At 39.8% G+C, this 27,309-nt stretch overlaps 1 protein-coding gene across 4 annotated transcripts in view; it reads left to right on the top strand.

Moving 5' to 3' along the window:
* The window catches only part of LOC143027676 (uncharacterized), a 65,606-nt gene that overhangs the window by 8,641 nt on the left and 29,656 nt on the right, over nt 1–27,309 (top strand). For 3 of the 4 annotated variants that reach the window (XM_076189106.1, XM_076189108.1, XM_076189107.1), the window contains exons 4-5: nt 1,797–2,030; nt 8,359–8,490. In XM_076189106.1, the coding sequence (XP_076045221.1) occupies nt 1,797–2,030; nt 8,359–8,490 (366 nt within the window). Of the gene's footprint in view, nt 1–1,796; nt 2,031–8,358; nt 8,491–23,704; nt 26,509–27,309 lie in introns of those variants that run through there. The other variant, XM_076189109.1, reaches the window with a different exon arrangement.

Raw genomic sequence — 27,309 nt, 5'->3', positions numbered from 1 at the left:
AACCGAACTCGGTCGTAAGTCGACGACAACCTGTATTTGTATATCTTCTTTTGCTATAGTTTTATCATTCTCTCATCGCATTCTCCTTGCATCTCCCACTGCTACAGTGTCCCTATCCTCCTCTGTATTCAACAACTAGAAATCCTTCACTTCTATTAACATCTATCCATCTGCTCCTATCTGATTTGCCTCCCTACACTTCACTTCATTCCAGACCACGTTTTCATTTTTGTCAAGGATTTGTTTGGAGTGAGAGAGAGTGCAGGACATCAATATAATGTTTACTGTGAAGAACTCTTCCAACATGAATGTGTCTAGAGGAGAAGGTGGTGGAATGTCTGATCCCTGCATCATACTACTCAAGTATCAATGATAACCTAGCCCCACTACCTACACCGCATCTATCCAAAATAGTGTACAAGAATCACATAAGAAATACTTGTAATTAGATTGGCAAATCCATTTCTTACCATCTATATCAGCATTCTTTTCCCCCACCACAGGGTAGGCAAAAAAAGGAAATGAATATTCAGAGAAATGGTACAGGACAGTAACAAGGGGTTGAGGGACAGCATAACGGAGGGACAGTTGTAGTATAAAAGTGTCATCATTTCTCTATGAACAGAGTTTTCCTCTACCACAGACAAAATGATGTGTGGCTCTGGTCCGTAGGGGCCCCCCATATAGATCCTAAAGTATTAACTGCATGCTACTTTGCCACAATAACATGCAGCCAATACCCCAGACTGGGAGATGATGCTCTATATATGAGGAGCTAAGATGGGAGGGGCAACAAATGGGTTTCAGAAAGGTATGGGATGGGTGTAGAATGGATGTATGCATTGACTTGGCTGTCATACATATATTATTATTATTTTATCTATTTATTTTTATTTATTTATTTTATTTATTTATCTCTCTTATTATTATTATTATTATTATATATATATATTTTTTTCCCATTCATGTGATGGGCTGTGCTTGTATAGTGTGATGCATGAGGGTTCAGTGGGTTTGAGAGTTTTTGCATAAAATTGTGTGCCTATCATTTTCATGCACTTTTCTCTGGGGAGGATTTTGGTTTCTGAGTCTAGATGTTCTACTCTAGTTACTTTGGTGCAATTAATTTCCTTAAAGCTTTGTATTACATTGCATTGTCTGTATCTTTCCTCTTGGTTTCCTAATTGTTAGGTACCATTGAATGGAAGCATATTTAACTGGTTCCTATAGATTATTTTATAAGGATGAGATGGATGGATGGGGTGAAAAGGGCATTGGGAAAGATGGGATGTCTGTTCAGGAAGGAAGGGAGAAGATAGAGGTGTATAGATGACGCTGTGATGCATGGGAGTGGGTGGGGGATGGGGTAGTTATGGAATATGTGTGAACAATATTATGATACGGCCCAAAGGGATTTCTCCTCATCTTCTCTTTTTCTGCATGAGGGTATAGAGGAGGGTTGCTAATTAAATGAAGCAGCCTTGTCATGGATGTGTAGTGGGCGAGATGGAAGGATGACACATCCAGGAGTAGCCAAGAAAATAGGGAGGGAGGGGTGGTGAATGGGAGTAGAGTATGTGGGGATGAAATGGGTGGGAGTGGATTTATGCCTTTGACTTTAGCCACTTCCCTTGTAAGGGGGAAAAGCAATTGATATATGTGCATACTGTATGTATTGACAGCAACTGTTCTGAGTGTTCATTTTCCTATTTGTTTTCACCTTAAGTTCTTGAGTAGGATGAGTGTGAGGCACTGTTTAGGAAATTTATTGAGTTGTATTTATCTTGTATTCACAGGTAGTAATGTCTGAACCGTCCATCAAGAGAGAGGTGAGTGATGATGTGCCCCATGACCTAGAATCGTCTGTACCAGAGGAACAACACCTTCTTCAAGGTGACTATTCTTACGAGGGAAAATTAAGCTCTTCAGCCCAAATATCAGAGGTGGAAACAAAGCTTGAGCCTACAGACTATGGGTCTACACAGGATCCTAACCTAGCACCACTGCCAGGAACATCAATTGCACATGGGGTAGGTCTCTGAGCTTATCTTCTAAATTGTAGTAGTTGAAGGTCTTATTTTGAATATGTATATGTTTGGGACTAGTGATGTGCATCTGCAAGTGGTGTTCCTGTAAGACAGATGTCCGAGAGAATCATCTCCCAATTCTCCATTTTCAAAATCTGTTTATACACATCCACCTGGAAGTGTATATCCAGGATTTGATACTATTCCTGGACAGGGTCAGCTCTGTCAGCTTCATCTACTTTTCTTCCACTTGATCACCTCTTTAACAATGCAGGCATTAGTCATTTCATCCCAGAAAGATCTGTGGGAGGACTTAAGGGAGGGGTTCTCAACCTGGGGTTCATGGGACAGTTTCCAGGGGTACTGAGATGACTAGCAAAAACTTACTTAAATATTTAAATCTGCAGAGAGAGAACATTGTACATTGTTTTTGATGTAAATGCTTAAGTAATGAATAAAATCATTACAGATTGAACCATTTGTTATCTATTGCCATACTGTTGTATGTTTAATTAGTCTTAACCCCTTCGATGCGATGGCGCCTACGTAGGCGTCATGAGGAGCAAGTGGGTACGCGAGGATGCCGATGTCGGCATCTTGATTATATATATTGTAGTATCTGCATGACCCCCATACTCTGTAAACTGGCTTGATCATATTTTCTATGATTATCAAAATTCACGGGTGAAAGAGAACGAGCAATACAGCGGTAACTTTATTTTTTATACATACATACATACACATACCAAGGCTTTTTCCCCCTTACAAGGGAGGTAGCCAAAAAGGAAAAGGCATAAAATCATTCCCACCCATTCCATCCCTAAATACACTCCACACCCCTCCACCCTCCCTCTCATCTTAGCACCTCCTGGATGACGGGTCATCCCTGCACCTTGTCCACTGCCCTGGGTCAGAAGCAGTGTCGCAAGACACAGCACATCCACAGCAAGGCCACTTCATTAAATCGGCGACCCCCCCCTCTCTGTCCCCCCATGCATAAAAGGAGAAGACAGGGAGAAATCCCTTCGGGCTGCATCAAAATTTGCTCACACATACTACCTCACCCCCCATCCCCCCCGCCCATTCCACCTCATGCATCACAACATCATCCATATACAACCATTCTCCATTCACCCCTATCTTCTGTCCTCTCCCGTCCTTCCTCAACAGACATTCCCCTCTTCCCCAAAGCCCCCTTCACCCCATCCATTCACCTCATCCTAGGACGTCCCTTCATGTTCACTCCCTCCACATCTGTCTTCCATACCTCTTTTACTAGTCTTTCTTCACTCATTCTTTCCATGTGTCCAAACCATCATAATACTCTTTCATCAACCCTATCTCCCAACTCCCTTTCCACCCCTGTTCTCTTCCTCACCTCCTCATTCCTCACTCTATCCAGCCTAGTAACCCCCATCATACTTCTCAGATACCTCATCTCAAACACATTCAAACTCCTTCTCTCTTCCTCTCTTATGTTCCATGTTTCTGCCCCATACAGTGCTGTTGGCACAATCACTCCTTCATATAGTCTCCTCTTAGCATCCATTCCCAAATGTCTATTCCTCATTACACTTTTTAATCCACCAAGGCATTTACTTGCTTCTCTCAATCTACATTCTACCTCCACCTTCACTCCACCTTTTGCTGCCACATTTGCACCCAAGTATCTAAAACTATCCACTTCCTCCAGTTGCTCTCCCTTAATGCTCACTTCCAGACTGCCACTTTCACCCCTTGTACATCTCATAAGTACACATGGGAGAGGGTGGTGGAGGGAAGGGTGGCAGTGGTAGATAGAGCATTAATGGACTATAGTGGTAAATAGGATTATGATAGGAAGAGTTAAGGATGTACATGTGCTAAGGGGAGAGGGTGGGGGAATATCAGATCATTTTTTGGTGGAAGGTAAGTTGAGAGTGGAGGATAGATGGAGGAAGAGGAAAGGGACAAAAGATAGGGGGGTGCTTAGAGTGAACTCTTTAAATGAAAAGGAGAAGGAGTACAAGAAGAAGCTGAAGGAGGAGTGGAAGGGAGTGAAGGATAGAATAGAGCTAGGTGTGGAGGAGGAATGGGGATGGTCCAAAGAGGGAGTCACAAAGTGTGCAAAGATGGTGTGTGGAACAAGAAGGACAGGAGGAAATAGACGAAAGGGTAGTGAACGGTGGGATGAGGAAACAAAGAAGATTATAGAAGAGAAGAAGCGAGCTTTCACAGATTGGTTACAAAATAGGACGAGGGAGTCATATGAGAGGTACAAAGAAAAGAGAAGTAAAGCAAAAGGTAAAGGAGGCAAAGAGGAGAGCAGATGTGAAATGGGGTAAGAGTATGACAGAAAATTTTGAAAGTAATGAAAAGATGTTTTGGAAAGAAATTAAGAGAGGAAGAGGAGGCGAATCAAGTAGAGAAGAAAAGGTAAAAGGTGCAGATGGAGAGATGATAATGGAAGATGGGCAGAATATTTTAGGGAGTTGCTAAATGTGAAGGAGGATAGGGAGGGAAAGATAGCTACAGTGGGAAATGCTAAGAAAGTGACCATGATAAGTGAGGCAAATGGAGGAGAAATAAGGAAGGATGAAGTGAAGGCAGTTGTTAAGATAATGAAAGCAGGTAAGGCACCTGGTCTAGATGGATGCCATGCAGAATGTCTAAAAAAAGGAGGTACAGTGATGGTGGACTGGCTGGTGAGGTTATTTAATGTTTGCTGTAGAGAGGGTAGAGTGCCGGAGGACTGGAGGAGTGCCTGTATAGTTCCACTTTACAAGGGAAAAGGGGACAAGTGTGAATGTAGTAGTTTCAGAGGGATTAGGTTGTTAAGTGTAGTTGGGAAGGCTTATGGGAGGATCTTGATTGAGAGGATTAGGAGAGGAACAGAGGGAGTAATTGGTGAGGAGCAGTGTGGATTTAGGATGGGTAGAGGTTGTGTAGATCAGATATTTGTGGTAAGACAGATATGTGGGAAAGCTATAGGAAAGGGGAAGGATGTTTTTTGGGCCTTTATGGACCTGGAAAAGGCTTACGACAGGGTAGACAGAAAGGCACTGTGGGAGGTTTTGCGGATATATGGGATAGGAGGAAAGCTTCTAGGAGCTGTCAAGAGTTTTTATGAGAGTAGTAGAGCTTGTGTCAGGATTAGAAATGGAGAGAGTGAGTGGTTCGAGGTAAAGGTGGGACTTCGTCAAGGATGCATTATGTCGCCCTGGTTGTTCAACTATATACATGGATGGGGTAGTGTGAGAGGTAAATGCAAGGGTAGTGGGTCAGGGATTGAAGATGGTTAAAGAAAATGGAGAAAAGTGGGAGGTGAGCCAGCTGTTGTTTGCGGACAACACTGCGCTTGTGGCAGGATCGGAGGAGGGATTGAGGAAGTTGGTGACAGAGTTTGGGAGAGTGTGTGATAGAAGAAAGCTGAAGATAAATGTGGGTAAAAGTAAGGTGATGAGAATTTTTTATAATACGAGTATTATGACGCAACATCGCACATCTAGCAGCTAATGCTGCCCGCGAGGTTTTGGCCCATATTGAAGGGGTTAATATGTTACTATTCCATATTTATGACGCAACATCGCACATCTGGCAGCTAATGCTGCCCACGAGGTTTTGGCCCATATTGAAGGGGTTAATATGTTACTATTCCATATTTTGTGTCAGGTTAATGGGGGTACAAGAGGATGGCCTGATTTACCTAGTTGTATTTCACGGGACTAGAGCTATGCTTGTTGTGACCCATTGACTCTTGGGGTATGTAATGGGAAAAAGGTTGAGAACCTTACTTAAGGAATGTTAATGGCTAGTGTCAGCCTCTGGTTTATCAGTCAATGATATACAAGACAGTTATCATTGTACATATTTGTCCACAGTCTTATTTTTTTACCTTTTTTGTCATTTTAGGCATGAAGTTTTGTATCTTTGGTCTCATTGGTTACAAATTAAATGAATATGTGGTTGAAAGACATTTAAGAACCAAGGTGGTGTGTGTTTGGGGTATGAATGCAACTCGGGCTACAGCAAGAGACAGCAGGTGAGGTTGTTGTTGAGCAATGTTAGTGAATTATGACACCAGAACTCCTCTGCCCCAGATTTGTTGTGTTTATGTGTGTAAGATCCTTGTGCTCTGCAGTCTATAAATATCTGTGTGTGAAGCAGCCTGGTAAAGCGGGCATGTATCATTTGTTGTATTTCCTGTATATTGACTACAAAAGTTTTGTGTGGTCGATACTTTTGGCACCTCAGTAACACCCATACATTCATAATTCTTATTTTAATTGTTTACTTATATATGTTATTTGTTAATATTTATTATGTATTAATAATTTTTTTATGTTGTTTATTCATATACAGGTAGTTCTCGATATGTGCGACTTCGATATATGCGAATTCACGTATATGCGATTCAAGAATTTGCACCACTTTTCGATATGTGCGGGGATATATTCGAAGATATGCGATTTGACCTAAAAAAATAAATAAATAAAAATAGTCGCGGCCGATTATTTTTTTCAAAATACCTATTATATATTTGAAGTTGGTGCGCATAAAGCCGTTTGGTAACACTGGCTGCATCAGCTAGGTAGAGCTGGCATCACTGCGGCGTTATCACAACAACAACACCGGCAGCTGTACAGACGGCATCGTCTTAGGCATCCTTCCTGTTTCATAGGCCAAACCATTGTCTTTCTGCAGGTAATTAAGCTTTTTTGATACACAAATTAATTATTTTTTTCACAAACAAATTAATTTTTTATACTTATTACTGCCCCAATTAATTTCGTCAATTTTCACTCTCTGCAAGAATTATCGTTTATTCTCCGCACTGGATAAACTCTAAGCAGTAAGCCTGCCTGTGTATCTCCAGAGCACATCAACAGTCAGTTTAAGCGTAGCAAGCAGTCTGAAATGTGAATTGTAAACAGACTGATTTTTCAAACAGCTGAAGAAAATACGCTTGGCGAAATAAGTGATGTTTACGGTAGCGTCTTTTCCCGAGGTTAATACTTACATGTCAGAGAGTGTTAATGTATGTGTAATGCAGTATGTAAGCCCTTTGCCAAAATAAAATAAAAAAAAAAAAAAATCAATCCGAGTTGAGAACGTATCCCCCTTTTTCCCATAGGTTCAATAGTTCGATATATGCGAATTCGTTATATGCGGGGGGTCCGCGGAACGGAACCCCCTCATATAACAAGAACTACCTGTATTTAACTTTATTTTTCCTGGAGACAAATCTCCATTTAAAGAAGAATACTGAACATTTTTAACATCTATCCCTCCTTTCTTCTATCCTCGTTAATTGTTTCCTTGACTATGTCTGTGACTCCCTTTTCTGTGTAATATTGTTGCCAAGGATAAAAGGGCTAGTTATAGGGAATAATTTAATATGAGGGTTGTTGTCAGCCACTGTGGGGGTTGTGAGTTTTGGATATAGTGAAATTTTAGGCAACAGTTCTTATTATTCAATATGTTTCTCTCCTTTCACTTGTTCTGTCTCCCTTTTGTTTTCCATCTCCCTCTTTCTTACTCTTGTTCTCTGTCTTGTCTCTCTCTCTCTCTCTGTCATATCTCTCTTTGTCTTGTCTCTCTCTCTCTCTCTCTCTTTGTCCTCTATCTCTCTCTCGGTGTCCTCTATCTCCCTCTCTTTGTCCTCTATCTCTCTCTCTCTCTTTGTCCTCTGTCTCACTCTCTTTATATCTCTATCCTCAATCTCTCTTTGTCCTCTATGTCTCTCCTTCTTTATCTTCCATCTCTCTCTTTGCCCTCTATCTCGCTCTCTTTGTTTTCTATTGCTCTTTGTCCGCAATTTCTCTCTCCCTCTGTCCTCTATATATCTCTCATCTCTCATTTCTCATCTCTCTCATCACCCATCTCCTTTACCTCTGGTTTGAGGACCTGAGGATTATTCCCAGCTGTAATGGGGTGCAGGTTTCCAATCAACAAAACTCCAGGCATCAATTGTACAGTGGGTAAAGATGGGTTATGAATTACATGTCACTCAATCCATTGCCAAGGATCTATCTTGAAGAAGGTGCATGACCTTCAGGCAGGTTGGCAAGTTACTTAGGGAAGACATGTTGTGTTGTTGTTTCGGGATTGTTAGTGTGAGGTGTTCTGTGTCCTCTGTGTAGTGTTTGAATCTGTGGCTAGGCCTATTCCTCATTGGTATTTTTTCGATGCTAGATGGCGTCTTGAATGCAAGCATACAAGTGTTTTTAAGTCTTATGTCTAGCAGGTGTTGGTGGAGTATTGTGCTACATGTAATTTACACAAGCAAATAAGCAAATGCCATGGTTTTATGACTGAAACTGTAATCATAATTCCTCATTTTTTGTTGAAGGTTTGGCAGACTGGGGAGGAAATGTCCCTAGGCAGTATGGGTCCTCTGGAAGCGTCAGGGGGCAGTGAGGTGCTCCTTTCTCAAGGGGGTCAACAACAGCAGCAGCCAGGTTTCACCCCATCTCAACAAATGGTAGGTAGTGTTCTTATCAAGATTGGGGAGAGGGAGGGTAGGGATTTCTATTATTATTGTTTTATTTATTATTATTATTATTATTATTTGTTTGTTTTTTTCTCCAGTTTCCTATTGTATTTTATATTATGCCTGGCTTCTTAGGTGCCCTATTCCCACATTCTGTTTCATTTTGTTTTTATTGAGATGATTTTATAAATCTTGTTTTTTATGCTCTTGCCTTTTCTGTTTATTGTATGTAAGTTATTTTGATATTGGTGCAGTATATAGTATGTGTAATTGAAATTCACTTGTGTATACTGTAAAGTTGTGGAGACCAATGATGGGTACTTGGAAGTCCCCATGCAAGGTAGATGTTGGAGTCGTCTTTACCTCATCCATTTTAGAAAACCATCAATACCCTCACCTCCATTAATTTGTCCAAGAACTGGGTCCAAGATATCTTTCATCAACTTCAGTGTTGGTTTTTTCACATTTTCACATAAGAAAGAATTGTTTTATTGATGATTAACACTGGTCCACAGACTCGCAGGTCGCAGTCCTTGCCCATAGTCACATTAGACTTGGGAAGTTATTGGGTTGGGGGCCTGCCTGAACCACCTGCATTGACACTCTCTTTCCACTTAAGAGGGTCTGAGGCCTCCAGCTGCTTGGAACAGATGAAATCTTTGCTTTCACTTCCAAGTGACCTCAGAGATTCAGGCCATCTGCAAGGGTGGCAGGGAGTGGAGGGAAGAGTTAAACTCCATAGTAACAGACCCACAGTAATGCAACACAGATTCCACTCCAAAGTTTCTTCTCAGAGAGATCAATAGAAGGGCCTAAGGACCGTTGTCAGCCACTGTTGGGGTAATGGTTTCCAGTCTATGATACTCAGGGTAGCAATTTTTATTATTAGATTAGTAGCAGGTTGTATGAAAATGTCTAAAATTGGACATTTTGCAAGTGGGTGTTTGACCTCCCAGAAATAGGTTCCCCTTTGGTCTACACTTCCACACTGAGGAATGCCAGACCTTCAAAAGGAAGTATCAGAAACACAAACCAAGAAACCAACAACACAGAACCTATGATTGCCACATCTTCCAAATTAACCTTTAAACTCTGGAAGAAACACAAATGCACAGATCTCCACATTGTATGTGATTCAAACAAGAAAATTGGCAACCTAATTGATCTTGGAAAAGAACAACCAGATATAGTACAGCGTTGTGTACAAAATCCAGTGCTCCACCCATGACCTTACCAACTTTGTGGTACACAAAAGAACACAAAGCAGTTATCTGCCACCATAGCAACACCAATGCACTTGTAAACCACAGAGAGTGGACTCCCTCCAGATTGGGAACAAGCTGACATCCACCATAATTTTGGCATGAGGTGCAGAGGAAAACTGGAAACAGTTGACATTGTTACAGACATTTGTACCAGAGACAGGGTAGTGTCTGTCAAGCTATTGAATGTCATGACCCTCCCCATGACAACTGATTGGTCCAGACAAAGGAAGATGACACATGGATAAAATTACAGAGATCTAACCACAAAAGTAAGAGAACACAAAGCAGATGTACTTTACCACCAAAACACCATCTCCTTTGTTAACCACACCAATAACAAAGGATGCCTGCTGGATTGGGAATAAGCCATCATCCTACATAATAATTGTAGTGAGAGACAAGAAGATCGTGGAAGCAATGCACAGTGCCGCCAACACTTGAGCCAATACCAAGGTAGTAGACATTAAGCCATCCATGGTCACAACCCTCCTCATGGCAGTCAGTTGATCTAAACAAGGAAAGACGAGACAAGAGCCCACCAGTCAGCAACAAGCTCCACCCACCACACAGATTGTAGATCCACTTTGAGGTCCAGTGTTGACTTCTAGTACTCACTGTTAGACACCTGTGTCCATATTTTACAGTCAGTCTGTCTTACTTCTTATTAATTCTTTGTGATTAAGCATTATTGTGCAAAACTACTCAAGGATTAAAACTCGTGTTCCAGTTTAGTGTTTATCTTCACCAAATCTTACAACCTTATGAGGGTGAAGAGCCTTTAGCATTGATATAATTATGTACATTTAATTAACTAATTTCAAAGGTCAACTGAGAAGGTTTTGGATTTCTTTATTTTTTGTTATTTCATGTATGAAAATATAACTTAGAAGTTAGAACAGTAAAATACATCTTTCTAGCATTTTATAATCTTGATTTTATCCAAATAGCATGATCTTAAGAGTGCCTGATAGCAAATGAACTTTTCAATGTCATAGTTACATTTTCTACCACCAGGGCAACTAATGACATAAGGGTTGTTTACATTCTTGGACATGTCCAGCAATACAAAAGTGACTTCACATCAAATGAGGAAGATTTATTGGATTTGGATGCCAAGCTTCATATTTATGGGCAAAAGTTTCAAGGATACATGAATTACAAATTGTTTTTATACATGATAGATTACAATAAGACAGGCCTATGTAGCAAAGAGAATAAAGAAATCGTTTGACTGAAGGGGAGAGGAAGGCTAGCAAAAGATACAGACATGTTTATAAAATTATCTGCCATAGGTAGTGGTTGCTGTGGAGGAAAGAGAAGCCATCAATCATATGCCTGGTACTGTCACTATGGTCACTTTCACATTCCATCTCAATTTCACTGGTAGTGGTACTTGCATAAGGTGAATATTCATCATAGGCACTTTGTAACAGCTGAAAAAATCATTAGGTCTATATCAGTATGAATTCCTTCTGTTATCATCTCCTTCCGCTGTTATGATCTTCGATATTCAGCATGTCTGTCATCTCCTTTCAACTTCTACTTGGGAAGAGGTAATTAATGGAGTCTCACAAGGATCAATGATGACTCCAATAATGTTTGCCATTTATGTGAATGACATGGATGAGGGTGTGGAATGTTACATGAGCTTCTTTGCAGATGATGCAAAATTGTTAAAGAAAGTGAGTACTGAAATGGACTGTGACTTACTACAGAGAGATCTGAACAGGGTTTGGGAATGGAGTGAGAAGTACAAAGTGGAATTCAACATTAAAAAATGTAGCATGATGGAATTTGGAAAAAAGTGGGAAAAAAAAAAGGGATATCAGGACAATATGAAATTGGTGAAAAAGAAGTAAAGAGGGATCTGAAAAAGACCTAGAAGTGATCATCACAAAAGATATGTCCCCTGACAAACAGATAAACAAAATTGGCGGCGAAACCTATAACTTGTGAAGATCAATAAAAGTGGCTTTTATTTATTAGGATGAAGAAATGGTAAAGAAAATACTAGTCACATTGGTAAGGCCTAAATTGGAGTACGCAGCAACACTGGTCACCCAGTACAAAAAAGAATCTAAAGAAGATTGAGAGAATCCAGAGAGCAACTACAAAGATGGCCCCAACACTGTCGAAACTCTCATATGAAGAAAGATTGTTAAAATTGGAGTTGCCAACTCTGGAACAAAGAAGAGAAAGAGGTGACTTGTTGGCCATCTACAGAATTATGAAAGGCATGGAAGTCATTAATAGAGAAGACTTACTAAATTGTGATAAGAGAAACACAAGAGGACATGGAAAGAAGCTCAAAAAGGACAATTATATAAGAGACCTGAAAAAGAACAGCTTTCCCCACAAAGTGGTGGTTGTATGGAACATATTAGATGAAACAACAGTGTGTGCAAAAACAATACAAGAATTTAAAAGCAAACTAGATATGGAGAGATACAAAGACAGGACACCATGAGCATAGCTCCCCTTCCCACAAGATACAACTAGGTAATACATATATGCTATTAAAGGGTACTCTGACATCTTCGTGGATCTCCTGAGGGAAAAGCCATTGTCCGAGTGACACAAGTCGTCAACTCTTCCAGTCAATGCCCAACCAAACAAAAGACTCAGCGCATCTCAGGTCAAGCCACCTGAAACCCTCTGCTTGAACACTTGTGCTGGACAAAAGGAGATAGCCTTTTGACACACAATAGAATCAGCACCTAATCTGGTGCCTCTTGCCATCAGTCAAGTCGAAGTGACAAAACCTTGTATATACCAAGATTTGGCAACATTGTAAATATGTATATATAAGAAGTTTCTGGCAACCCTTCAAGGTTTGAACAGAGCTTGTCTTGTATTTGAAGCCAGAGAGCTGTCTGGCACATTAAAAAGAAGAACCATCCCAGATTTATTTTTCACCCAATGTAGAAGTTAAACTTACACTCTACACTCCCTCCCGGTCCAGGATAATTAGGCTGAACTCCTGCTGGGTGGTGGTAGTGATGGGGAGGGGGTAGATTCCACTTGTTTGACTTGTTTGACTCTCAAAAAACATACTTTAATTTGGTTGACTCCACTTGACAAGATGTGGTCATAGCCCTATTATGGAAGCCCGTGATCATGGTCATGCCTGTCAACCTGGTGGAGTGGGGTGATCATATTCATAAGCCTACAGGCCTAGCTAGCCTATGTCATGACTATACCCCTAATCTGCTTAGGCCTAGCCCAAAAATCATTGGTCAAGCCTAACCATGCTTGTTAACAATTGTCAGTGACAGTGTAGATAACTTGGGCCTACCTATACACCAGACAAACATGTAAACAAAATAGTTAGAGAAACCTATAACTTAATAAGATCAATGAAAGTGGCCTTTGACTACATGGATGAGGAAATGGTGAAGAAAATACTAGTTACACTGATAAGACCAAAATTAGAGTATGCAGTGTCACTATGGACACCCTGTACAAAAAACAAAACAAAAAGAAACTAGAAAGAATTCAAAGAGCACTAACAAAGATAGCACCAACACTTAGCATGTTGACATACGAACAAAGATTGGACAAACTAAACTTATTAACTTTGAAGCAAAGAAGAGAAAGAGGCAATTTGATAAACATTATAGAATTATGAAAGGGATGGAAATCCTTGACAGGGATGATCTACTTAAATGGGACAGAAGAAATACAAGGGGACACGAGAAGAAACTTAAGAAGGACAGTTACAGAAGAGATCTGAAAAAGAATAGCTTTCCACACAGAGTGATAGATACATGGAATAAATTGAAAGAGAAAACAGTGAGTACTAAAACGATACATGACTAAGAACTGGATGTGAATAGATACAACTGCGGGTCTCTATGAGCATAGCTCTTCTGCAAAATACAACTAGGTAAACTAGGTAAATACATGATACAGGCTGATATGCCTGCCTCCAGGCATTGTCTTTTTTCAGTAGCAGTGCTCCTTCAGTGGCATTTGCTTGCCAAACCTAGGGTCTTGTCGATGACAAAAAATTTTGGTGTTGCATCCTCTTTTAGAATGGGATTTGTGCTAATTCCTAGTGACTTGGCAAGGCCAGGGTCCGAAGTCTACTTTTTTTTTTTTTTTTTTCGAACAGAGGTTCACTTTCAATCCAGGGTTCCATGACTTGTGCCATCTGCACCGAATGATCCAGCCCTTTTTGCGAACAGGATCTTTCAGGAATAATGAAAATGAAGTCCATTCGCAGTAGAATGTTTTGTCGAATCACTGTTGCAATTTGCGGTGACACAATAAACCATTTTTGAACTAAATACTTGATAAAACCTTACTAACACATGAAATATAACAGATCACTGATCAAGTTGACAGTGCAGCACAGCATTTTATAGTGCACACATATGGATGCATCAGAATGTAAACAGCGAGGTTGATGTCACAGCCTTATGAGAACAGCCAAAGATCAGCGAAGGAAAGTTCATCTGCTACCAATATTTTGATTGACTTTTTTATCACTTTGCATAATAATCAGGATTTATTTTTGCATTATCTTCGCAAAAAGTGACTAAGCCATACATTTAGCAAATATTCATCACCTCTTTGAAAACCTTCTCAGTTGACCTTTAAGGTTCTGGTTGTTTGAGTTTTCCTCCCAGACCCTCATATGCCTTGACTTCTCATAGAACAAACACAGAAAGCAGGGTCCATAGTCCCATCACTCTGTCCCTTTTTGTCACCATTTGTGACTCATAGGAATCATGATAGCAGAATCCCCCCCCCCCTCTACAAGAAGAGATGGTCATAGAAGTGGTAAAAGACAATTTCAAGGGAACAACATAAAAGAGGGACAGTTGTAATACTAAAATAGCTTCATTCCTCTATGTGTAGCCTTGGCTAGCTAGCTTCCTTATAAGAGGGAAGAAGCCTCTTGGTATATGGATAGATGAAGTACACTTGGCCCCCCAACATTTGCAGAGGTAGAGGACACATGATAATTTCTAAGCTCACTAGATCCATGCCATACACAATCAGTCAATTGATTGTTGCCTTGAACTTCACTAAATGGAAAACCCACAGCCCAGCAGTGGCTGGCAACAGTCATCAGATCCTCCTACAGGTCTCTTAGGGAAAAAACTCTGGACTGCTGTCTGTGTTGTTTCAGTGTATTTACTTACTGAGGGATCGTTTCTATGTCACTGGCTGAAAGTTGTAGGAAGAGGAGAGCAATCATTGATTTTCAACTTACCACATGTGAAAAGGTGTAAGAAATATAGTTGAAGTTAATAGAGATTGAGGGGCAGCCTCAGGTGATGGGGTTGTCGGGTTTAAAAAAAAGGGCAGTTTTGCTGTCCATCTTGCAGAACTACCACATGCAGGTACTGTCATTGGTCCCTTCCATACACAAAGAAAGAATCATCAGAAAGCACTAAGTAAATTTTAACACCTATACATCCTAAATTATCTAAAGCAAATCCTATTTGACACCAAATAACCTACAAAAAATGTGAACTGCAAATGCGATACCTACAAATGTTGGGGGTTAGGTGTATGTGTATTTACCTAGTTATATTATACAAGAAGGGGAGCAATGCTCATAGTGACCTGTCTTTGTATCTCGCATCATCTAGTTTGTTCTTAAATTTTTGAACAATGTTTGCACACACTATTGGGTCCTGTCTCCTACTCTCCAATTTTATCATACCAAACCTCTGATTCATGTGCAGTTCCAACTTAATCTGTATATTTGATTTCCAATTATCATGTTTAGATTTGAATTCATATATTGTTCAAACTTGGGCTATATCACCTAAGCTATTCCAAGTATATATGTATCTGTATGGAAAATGTATTTCTTCACATCTTTTAGATATGTAGTCTTTCTTAATTTGTTTCCATGACCTTTTAAAGCCCTCCAATCTTAAATCATATCACCTCTTCCTCTTCAATCTTTCGGAACCGGCAGACCCAGTGTGTCTAATATTTCCTCATATGGTTTATCTGCCAGGCTAGTTTATCTGCCAGACTAGTTTGGTTGCTGCCCATTGTATTCTCTTGATCTTGCTTATATCTTTCACTATAGAAGGACCATACTACTGACACGTATTCCAGTCCGGGATGGACAAGGGTTTCAATTATTTTTTTCATCACTTCATCTGTATAGTGAAAATGTGTGTGTGTGTATATATTATATATATATATGTATTTATGGATGGATGTATGTGTGTGTATGTGTATGTATTTATGGATGGATGTGTGTATGTGTATGAAACATAAATATCTGGGTAGTGTGAAGAAGTGGTTGTTGTTGTTGTTCCCAAGACTGTCTATCCGAGCAGTCCCGTCTCCCCAAGGAATGCCACAGCCGAAATGTGAAGAAGTGGTTGTGCCCATGGCTTTGTGTGGAACAGAAATATGGAATTTAAAGGAGGCAGAAAGGAAGAAGCTAAACATGTCTTGTTTGAGATGAAGGATATAAGGAGTATGGTAGGTGTAATGTAGGAGTATAGGTAGTAAGAAAGGTGGAGGTGAAATGGAGAGGTTAGGTGGAAGGAGAACATGCAAATTGGATAGATCTGAGAGTGCCAAGGTGGTTTGGACATATGTAAAGAATGAATAAGGAAAAATTAGCAAAAAAATGTGGAAACCAGAATTACATACATACATATACCAAGGCTTTCCCCCTTACAAGGGTGGTAGCCAAAAAGAAAAGGCATAAAATCATTCCCACCCATTCCATCCCTAAATACACTCCACTCCCCTCCCAAGAATGAGGTGGGTGGATGGAGTGAGAAGGGTACTGGATGGAAGAGGAATGTATGGTGGGCAAGAAAGAGAGTCCAAAAGATCAAGTGAATGGAGATAGTAAGTGGGTGAGGAAATAAAATGGTCAGAATCTTCTTTAACCACTTCAGTATGATGATGCCCACATAGGCTTCATGAGGCATGAGTGGGTACATGAGGATGCTGGCATCGGCATCTTGATTATATATATATATATATATATATATATATATATATATATATTTTTTTTTTTTTTTTTTTTTTTTTTTTTTTTTTTTTTGTAGCTGTACATGAGTTTGCCTCAGATTCTGTGAACTGGTTTGATCATGTTTTTTGTGTTCATTATTACACAGAGTAAAAGAGAATGAGTAATACAGCAACAAATTTATATTTTATAATGTGAGTAGTGTGATGCATTGTACATATGGCAGCTGATACTGTATGAAAAAAAAAGAACATTTAGGTAAGTTATTCTAATAACTGAAAGTTGAGCTGTGTTAAAGGAAACAAATAATTAAATGGAGAACTACTTTAGGAGATGATCCAAAATGCTGGCATCAGTTTTGTAGTCACTATATATATATATATATATATATACACACATCAGAACCTAATACCAGCATCAAAACTATAAGATAGTAATTAAGATCATCCAAGCCTACATAGACAAACTAGAGCACTGGCTCAGAGACAATAGAATGGAAGCAACAGCCTCTTGAGTGGGTACACAAGTTGCTGAGAGAAGATATATGTTGTCTAGGGAATGTTACTGTAGTGCATTGTAGTATGATGTGTTTCATGTCCTCTTTGTTGTGGTTGCATCAAGGACAGTTTCTGTCCAGGGCTATTCTGTTTTAGTACTGTTTCAATACTGGATGGTGTCATGAGCACAAGTGTGTTAATTCATAAGAACCACCCTATACCATGTTTCCACAACATGGTTCCTGACAATTGGCAAAACAAACACAAGTATTTTGCAAACTTTTCAAAACAAAGCACTCCTATAAGTGCTGCTGCATTGTGGTTGGTAGGGAGAGCCACCTGATAAATCTGTCAAACCACCCCTTGCTGGCATGGAAGTCTTGAAGGGAGGTTTAGGGAAACCACAAAAATATAATCCATTAAAAGTCAACCCTCAAATAGCTGTGGTTACCTTCAGGTGTTTATTTCTTCATATACCAAAACACTTCTCCCAAGGCATGTACCTTTCCAACATACTTTGTTTCCCTTTATCTTAGCTCCTTGTGGATGAAGGGCCATCCTTGTCCTGTGCCCATTGCCTGAGCCAGAACCAATGCAGCAAAATACAGCACATCCACAGCAGGGCCCAACAGCCATAGCTGGTTCAGTCCCACTGCCTCCCTTACATGGCAGCCCTTCCTATAAACAAAATGGTGGAAGGCACTGGCTTTGGCATTTTGCACCTCCATAATAGCACCTATATATTTACTGTATATCATTTGGTATGTAAAACATACCCCAATTTTCAAGGGCAATTTTAAGAAATTATTTTTCATATCTAATGCATATCACTGCATTTGACCTAAATGTGATGGTGGGTGAAGAATGATGTGCCCTCTGCCAGGCTCCACCCTTATAATGTGGCCTATGTAAATGAAAATGTTCATGAGAATCAAGAATATTATGCTACTAGATAATTTTATTTTGTTGTTATTTATTTTTTATTTATATATTTGATTGATTTATATTTTACACTGGTAGTACAGCAATGAAATCCCTTCATATCTTTATTGAGGACCACACAAAAGACAAAAAAAAATTGGTAGTTCATTATTTTTAACACTATTGCTTCATTTATATTCAAGATCTTTAACATCCAACTGTCATTGGAAATTAATATGAAAATTCACATGTATACCACCACCATGCCTAAAACAGGGATGATCTACTGGTGCCATAAAGGGAAGCATGTATTTGCCTAATTGCTATGTACAAGAAGTTATAAATAACAGATGCATCTTTGTTACCATCGATTACATTTGGCTTTAGATTTGTTTGTTTATTTTGATATTACACCTCCACAGGATGGTTCCCAACATTCAATAAATCAAACTCAAACAGTTTTCAAACACAGGATAATGGATGCACCAAAACCATCCCTTCAGGACACTTACACGCAGAAACAAAAATTTCCCAGGCAGAACATAACAAAAAAACTACAGCATACTGATAAAACATATACCACAACCTGCTACTCAACCTAAACAAAGCATCTACACAGAAACACTTTTACACCTAGATAACTAAACAAGCCTTTTAAGAAAGACCACCAAACTCAATATTTCAACAACAATCCTCAGATACAAGTTCTACAGAGAGAACCTTCACATGCCAGTCAAGAACCACACTAACACACCTGTGCTCAGAACACCAACTGTCATTGAGACAGTACCAACCCAGAATAGGCCTGGCCACAGATTCAAACTGCCCCAAATCCAACCACCACACAAAACACCACTCACCTTAATGCCCCACACAGACTATCCTGAGATAGCAATACAATATCTCTTCTCTAAGTGACTTATGGGCCTGTGTGGAGACTTGCTGTGGTTTCTTGGAGGCACTGGTTTTCTCCAAGAGAGACCAGGGGGCAACAAACTGATTGTTATTATTATTGTTGTTATTGTTTCCATACTGGTGTATTGACTGCATGGTAACATGCAGTTAATATTTTAGTGACTGTTTTTGGAGCAGATATATGGACCAGAGCCACACATCATTCATCTGTGTTATTAGTGTAAATTTTCTACTTATAAAGGAATGATGATATTTTTATACTACTGCCAACCCTCCTTTACCACTTCTGTGAATCTATCTCATCATGATTCCCTTGTGGTTGTGGATGAGTAGAATGTTATCAGTGGTGATTCTAGGCGGGGGGGCCTGGGAGGGCCATGGCCCCCCCAGTTTTTTTGCATATCCTATTTTTGAATTTTATATATATATATATATATATATATATATGTATATATATATACATTATATATATATATATATATATATATATATATATATATATATATATATATATATATATACATATATACATACACACACACCTTGGTAAATACTACTGTCACATGCAGTGGCGATTCTAGGGGGGGGGGCCTGGGAGGGTCATGGCCCCCCCAGTTTCATAGTCCTAGAATCACCACTGAATGTTATCCCTTGTATTTCATAGAAGGTCTTCAAGAAGGACTCCAACGAGCACCCAAATAACTAGATCATTAAATGTGTGTGGTTGTGGTACAGATGAGAGTAAAAGGGTATATTTGTGAGAATAGCTTGATGTGTTCTTATTGAGTGAAACTAATTGAAGTGGAAGGGCAGATTGGAGTTTGGGAATGTGGTGGATAAGGAGTGATAGAGGGGTGAGGATAATTCAGCATAATATTGCCCCAATGGTAGAAATACTTGTTGATAGTTAAATATTATGCTCCCCCCCTTTTTTCGTCTCTCCACTTTTCTTCTCTCCTCTCCACTCTTTTTTTCTATGATCATTATTATCATTAGCAGGAGAAAGCCAGAAATCTAATTAGATGAAGCATAAAACAGTGGTTTTTAGATTTATGGTGCATTAAATTTCAGAATGCTGCAGTTAAACAGGTCAAATGATATTGTTGTGAAATACAAAATATAGATAAGTGGTATATTTTTGTATACTATCAATAGATTAGGGAAAGTAGAAATTTGATATGAAATTAACTAAATCAACATTGTCTGTTAGTACATATAAATGTATTGATATTACAACTTGGTATATAAAGTAGTAGATCAATAACAAGTACCTGTGGTGGTCCTGCAAGATGGACAGTAAAGCTACCCATTTTCAAAAACTATTAACCCCTTCACATGCATCAGAAGATGCAGCCCTGGGGAAGTCTTTGGACTGGATTCAAGAGCTCTCTATCAACATCAACTGTATTTCTTACACTTGTTCACACATGGATAGCTGCTGGTGACTGTTTTCTTTGCCCTAATCACTTCCAGCTAGTCACAAAAAATAATCTATATACCAAAGGCTTCCTCTCCCTTATAAGGGAGGTAGCCAAGTCAAAAGGCACATATCCACTTCCACCCATTTCACTCCCACCCATTCCACTCTCATCCACCACCCTTTCCTCCCTCTTATCTTAGCTCCTCATGGATGACAGGTCATCTCTGTAATGCTGCCCATTGCCCTGGGTCAAAAGGAATGCTGCAAGACACAGTACATCCACAGCAAAGCTGCTTAAGTTAATTGGTGACCCTCCTCTGTCTCTCCTCAAAGAAAGAGTCCTACACTAATATAACAGAGAGCAGTCCAAAGTTTCTCCTCAGAGAGATTTGTGTGAAGTCCAAAGGACTGTTGCCTGTCACTCTTGGGCAGCAGGTTTTCCACTTTGTGAAACTGGAGGCAGCAATTAATGTAAAGTGCAGTTATTGATTAATGTGATATTTCATGTAAATAGCACAAAAGGATTCTGATACTAACTGGTTCCAGATGTTGAAATGCTAGAAGATGACAAACAGTATGAAAGGAGGGTATATACATGATATGTGATAACACAAAAAGACAGCTTGGTAAATATATTTAAACATATCGATGCTTCGTTTTTGTGTTTAGATGAGGAGGAGGTTGTCATACAATGAAGCAGTGGAGGCAAACTAGCTCTAGCTGTCTGGACCTGCTTTGTAGTTATGGTTTGCTGCAGTGCCTTTGATCTTAGCAGTATTGCAGGGCACAGAGGCAACCGTACATGGTGCTAAGATGAGCAGTGAATGAGTTTGGATTGGTTGTATACATTGACTTGGCACCCTTCTTACAAGGGGAAAAGACTGCTGGGAGATAGATATATATATATATATATACACACACACGCACACACACACACAGTAAACCTTCAATATAATGGAGGATATGGGGATGGGGTCTGTTGTTGTATCCGAAGATCCATTATATCCAATGGAAATACCAGACAGATCCATTATATCCTAAAGTTTGCCCAGTATTAGAAATTAGTAAGATTAGAAATTACAGTAAACCCTTGATATAACGGGCAATATGGGAACGGGTCTGTTCTTATATCCGAAGATCCATTATAACCGAGGATCCCTCAATATAACTGATTTTCATCCGTTATAGCGAGGGTTTGTTTGGTCAGATTTTTTTGTCCATTATATCTGATATCCAATTAATCGAGATCCATTATATCAAGGGTTTACTATATATATATATGTGTGTGTGTGTATGTTGACTTCAATGCAAGGTTAAGCTCTAGCAAGGAGGTGGTGTCGTAGACAAAGCTTGATTCTCTCCATTGGCCAGTATTTCAAACTGTAAAAGACATGAAGTCACTTGTATACTTAGTGGTTTATTTTGTGCCACCTATTGGGGATATAAAGGACTTAATAGTTGATGAAAATCCTTGAGTTGCAGACTACAAATAGATGGCCTTGCCCAGAAAATGGAATGAAATCTTGTATGTGACAATTCCCAAGGTTGGGATATGATATGATCTTAATTCCATCAGATCAGGAACATATATTTTATAGGTTTTGTTTTAGTGAGCGTTAGGTTGTTTCTTGTAGTTGAGATGTTTTTGTAGCACCCTGTCACCTGAGGAACCTATTTTGTAAAATTTGTGGTTGAAATCAAAGGTTTTCATTTTATCAATCTGAGGGATGAACCCAATACTAACGAAGTTATTGTACCTTAGTGTAGGTATTTAATGAAATGCAGCAGTTATGTTTTTTCACGGAAACAACTATTCTATCTATATACCAATGGGCTTCTTCCACCTTATAAGGGAGGTAGCCAGCCAAGGTATGCACCTATCCATTATTCATATGTTTCCCTTTTATCTTAGATCATTGGGGATGAAGGGTCATTTCTGTCTCTTGCCTACGGACCTGGTCAGAAGCAATGCATAAAGACACATCACATCCACTGCAGGGCCCATTAGCCTAAGTTGGTTTACCCCCATCTCTTCATTCATATGGCGACCTGCCCTCTTCATCCTCATGCATCAATAGAGAAGATGAGGAGAAATCCCTTCAGGCTATGTCAATTTATCGTCCATTCACAACCATTCTCCACTCATACCTATCTCTTGCCTTCTCCCATTCCTGTTCAATAGACATTCCTCTGTTAACGAAAGTTCCCTTCACCCCAGCCATCCATCTCATTCTTGGTCTTTCCCTCAAGTTCATTTTACCTGCTTTTGCCCTCCCCACTCTTTGCTTGCCTATCTATACTCATTCTTTCCATGTGCCTGAACCATCCCAGAATTCTTTCATACGCCCTATCTCCCACCTCCCTTTTCACCCCAGCTCTCCTCCTCACCTCATTTCTCACTCTATCCATCCTCATAACCCACATGCTAGTTCTAAAGTGCTTCATCTCAAGTCAATTGAAATATCTCCTTTTCCCCTGTTGAATTCAGTCTGTGTCTGCCCTGTACAGTGTCATTGGCACAATTACTCCTTCAAATAATCTTCTCGTTGCATCCATCCCCAGATATCTAATTATCATAACACTTCATTCCCCCAAAACATTTACTTGCTTCCCCCATTCTACAGATTACCCCCACCCTCACTCCTCCATTCTCTAGTATGTGTGACCCCAAATACTTAAAACTATCCACTTTCTCTAACCTCTCTCCTTTAAGACTTGCCTCCAACTCGCTGCTTCCCTCACCCTTTGTAGATCCCATCACCTTTCTTTTACCCATATTAACTTTTTTAACTTCTTATCATATACTTACCCAAATTCCATCACTCTGCCTTAGACCCTCTTTGACTCAGCTACAAGTACAGTGTCATCAACTAGCAGCAACTGGCCCACCACTCTCACTAACAGTATCCAGTCCTCATCCCATCACCCTTGCATTTACCTCCCATACCACCACATGAAATAACAAAGGAAAAATAAAACTATTGCTATAGATTGTCAAGATTTAGTAGCTGATGTTAAGTTTGTGACTAAATTTTTAAAAATGTTAAGTTCATCTGATATTAAAATGATGTTATAACTTAGTGTGGCTGACATCTTTGAAACATTCTTTGATGTTAGGCAACTTTGAATAACTAGTTCAAAGCATACTTTAGCATCAAAGGCTTTTGAGGTCCATGACGTCTTTGAAGTCCTTCGACGTTTAGTGACGCTGCTTTGTTTCTTGTAGGAGAGCCTCGTGAGAGCCCCCTCCCTTCTGCAGTCGATGATTCCTGCTGGCACCAACTGCCCTTTCTGCCACAAATTCACCTCCTCAAAGAAACGGGACTTAATACGACACATTCGTACCCACACGGGTGAGAAACCTTACGAATGCCCCATGTGTCCATACCGGGCATCCAGGCAAGACAAGATGATACTTCATATAAAACGCCTCCACCAGTAGCCAGTTTCAGGCTGGATGGATAGTGGCATGCGGCAGCATTGAATTTAAATGTTAGCATAACCCCTGTGTGGTCTTTCATCCCCATGTGTGGGAACTTTTAGTCCTTGCTCTGTCTGCAGGGAAGGGGTACCATGGACTTAGTAGTTTGACACAACTTTTTGACCCCGAGTTTTCAAGTAGTTTTAGATAGCTCCTTACGTGGTTTGTAGATCTTTTTTGGAACAAATTAAGACTTTATAGGTCCATTATATGGGCTTAAGATCTCAAGTCTTGTCTTTAGTGTGGTGTCCAGATCATCTGGCTTTGCAAATTGTTATCCTGGAATTTTTTTATCCAGGGTTATGTGGTCGGAAAGTCTTCACAAGAGCTGTGTTCCCAAGCCTTTCCTTGTCTTATAGTTTTAAAAAGGCCCCGAGTTCTGTGGAGACTATGGTTTTAGCTGTTTAGTTTTTCATAAAGACCAGTATGGTATTTTAGGTATTGTGCTATTTGCTCACAGGGTGTCAAAGATCAACAATCTTCCTAAATAGGAAACTGTCTGATCAGTCCGAATACCATGTTCTCCGTAATTGTGCATATCTTAGCTATTAATACAGTTATATCTGCTTGACCCTTTATATCTATTTTTAAAGAAGAAATGATTGTATTTGGAGGCTTATTTAGGACTGTCCTTTATATTCTGTTAGCATTTTTTTTTTTTTTTTTTTTTTTTTTTTTTTTTTTTCTTTATCCTTATTAAGACCAAACCCTCTTTCCACTGTGAATGTACTTTGTGTAGTCATGAAAACTGTTTTCTCAGTGAACCTTTAATGGAGTTTGTGTCCAAATAAGTGTAATAAGAAAATAGGGCTTTAAGTTATTAAAACCCATAAACTTTAACTGGGTTTTTGCAGCTGATTGGGTGTTTATCCAATTTTTATTTAAGAATTAGACATAACATGTTGACATTTTCATGATTGTCTCTATGATGACATCAGGAGAAATGTATGTGCTATATTGCATTTCATCAAAGGTAAAATAATGCTCATCAGAGGACATGCCTCCTAAATTCATGTGAAACAGAGATATTTCATACTCATGTATGCTGTTTAGTGTTTAAGTTTTCCTTCTTTATTTATTTATCTATTTATTTATTTATTTACTTACTTGCAAGTCACTTTCTGGTTTCAAGTCTTGAAAGTTGGGATATATATAAAAAAATTCCTAGTCCTGTTAAGATTGGGAAAGAATCCCCCAGGTTTCAGGGTCATCATAAATGTTTAGAACTTTTGTAAACATTATATATGCTTCACCATTGTCATGAAACTAACAACAGGTACCTGCAGATGGTAGTCCTGTGAGATGGACATCAGAGTTTCTGCTCCAAAATCAACAGTATCACCTTCACATAGAGTTGGAACCTCAACAGTATGACATGGTCTCCAAACTGTCCCCAAGCTCTCTCTGTATCAACTTCAGTAGTAGTTCCTCCATCTGTACACATGTGGGGATGGGGGGTGAGGTAGTATGTGTGGGCAAAATTTGACGCAGCCCGAAGGGATTTCTCCCTGTCTTCTCCTTTATGCATGGGGGGACGGAGAGAGGGGGGTCGCCGAATTAATGAAGCGGCCTTGCTGTGGATGTGGTGTGACTTGCGACACTGCCTCTGACCCAGGGCAGTGGACAAGGTGCAGGAATGACCCGTCATCCAGGAGGTGCTAAAATAAGAGGGAGGGTGGAGTGGAGTGGAGTATATTTAGGGATGGAATGGGTGGGAATAATTTTATGCCTTTTTCTTTTTGGCTACCTCCCTTGAAAGGGGGAAAAGGCCTTGGTATATGCGACACTGCTTTTGACCCAGGGCAGTGGACAGGATACAGGGATGACCCGTCATCCAGGAGGTGCCAAGATACGAGGGAGGGAGGAGGGTGGAGGTGAGTGGAATATATAGGAAATGGTATGGGTGGGAGTGGTTTCTATGCCTTTTTCTCTTTGGCTACCTCCCATGTAGGGTGAAAAGCCTTTGGTATATGTATGTATGTATGTACACATGGGAGCTGACAACCAGTGACTGCTCCACTCTTACTACTTCAAGCTAGTGACATAGACATTGTCCCTTACACCAACAGCAGTCTAGTTTTCCTTTCCAAAGAAATCTATGGGAGAGTCAAAAGACCTTTGCCAACTGCTGCAGGTTTCCAATCAGCAAACCTCAAGGCAGCAGCTATTATTATAATTGTCCTAACCAGTTTGGAAACAAGCTAGTGATTGATTTATTGATTTTTTTTTTTTTTTTAATGCAACGTTTGTGGTTGTAGGATCTAGCTAAGACATTAGTTTGAAACCTAGAGGTGTGGTAGGAGTATATACATAGATATACCAAAGGCTTTTTCCCCCTACATGGGGGTAGCCAAAAAGAAAAAGGCATAGAAACCACTCCCACCCATTCCATTTCCTATGTGTTCCACTCCCCTCCACCCTCCTCCCTCCCTCTTATCTTGGCACCTCCTGGATGATGGGTCATCCCTGCATCCTGTCCACTGCCCTGGGTCAGAAGCAATGTCGCAAGACACAGCACATCCACAGCAAGGCCACTTCATAAATTCGGCGACCCACCTTCTCCGTCCCCTCATGCAGAAAAGGAGAAAATGGGGGAGAAATCCCTTCAGGCTGCATCAATTTTTTTTTCTCATACATACTTCCTCACCCCACATCCCCCATCCACTCCCCCTCATGCATCACAACCCTTCTCCATTCACCCCTGTCTTTTGTCCTCTCCCATCCTTCCGTCCACAGACATTCCTCTCTTTTGTAAAGCCCCTTTCACCCCATCCATCCATCTCATCCTAGGACGCCCCTTCATATTCACTCTTTCCACCTCTGCCTTCCACACTTCTTTTACTAATCTTTCTTCACTCATTCTTTCCATGTGTCCAAACCATCATAATACCCTTTCATCAACCCTATCTCCCAGTTCCCTTTCCGCCCCTGTATATGCAGTGGAAAAATTCAAGATTGTTTGAAAATTAGCCTTGTATCTACATTGATGGAACCCCAGGTAGCATATCCCAATTTTCTTTGGAGTATGTCTTATTCTTTGTACCAAATTGGATTTCTCTTTCTTTTTGTTTCAAGTAAAAGAGCATAGGAATTCCTTTGCAGCTGTTATTGTTTTAAGGAGTCTTTCATAACATTATTACAAGTTGAAAATTATGTAATTTAATGGCAGGTTCAGCATTGGAGGTGTGATTAGTATGATGAGCAGATCATTTGCAAATAAAACAAAGTTGGTTACTTATATTTTTCTTCCTTTTCTTTCTCCCTAGTTGAAAGAATAAATCATAAAGCACGTTGAGTAAGCACTGTCGGTTCACATTCACATGGCAATACCTCCTATCTAGACATAATTA

Source organism: Oratosquilla oratoria, chromosome 8 (genome assembly GCF_046742065.1).
Source record: "Oratosquilla oratoria isolate Oo_2021 chromosome 8, ASM4674206v1, whole genome shotgun sequence".
In the NCBI taxonomy this organism is placed as follows: Eukaryota; Metazoa; Arthropoda; class Malacostraca; order Stomatopoda; family Squillidae; genus Oratosquilla; species Oratosquilla oratoria.
This window is presented reverse-complemented; position numbering and strand designations above follow the sequence as displayed.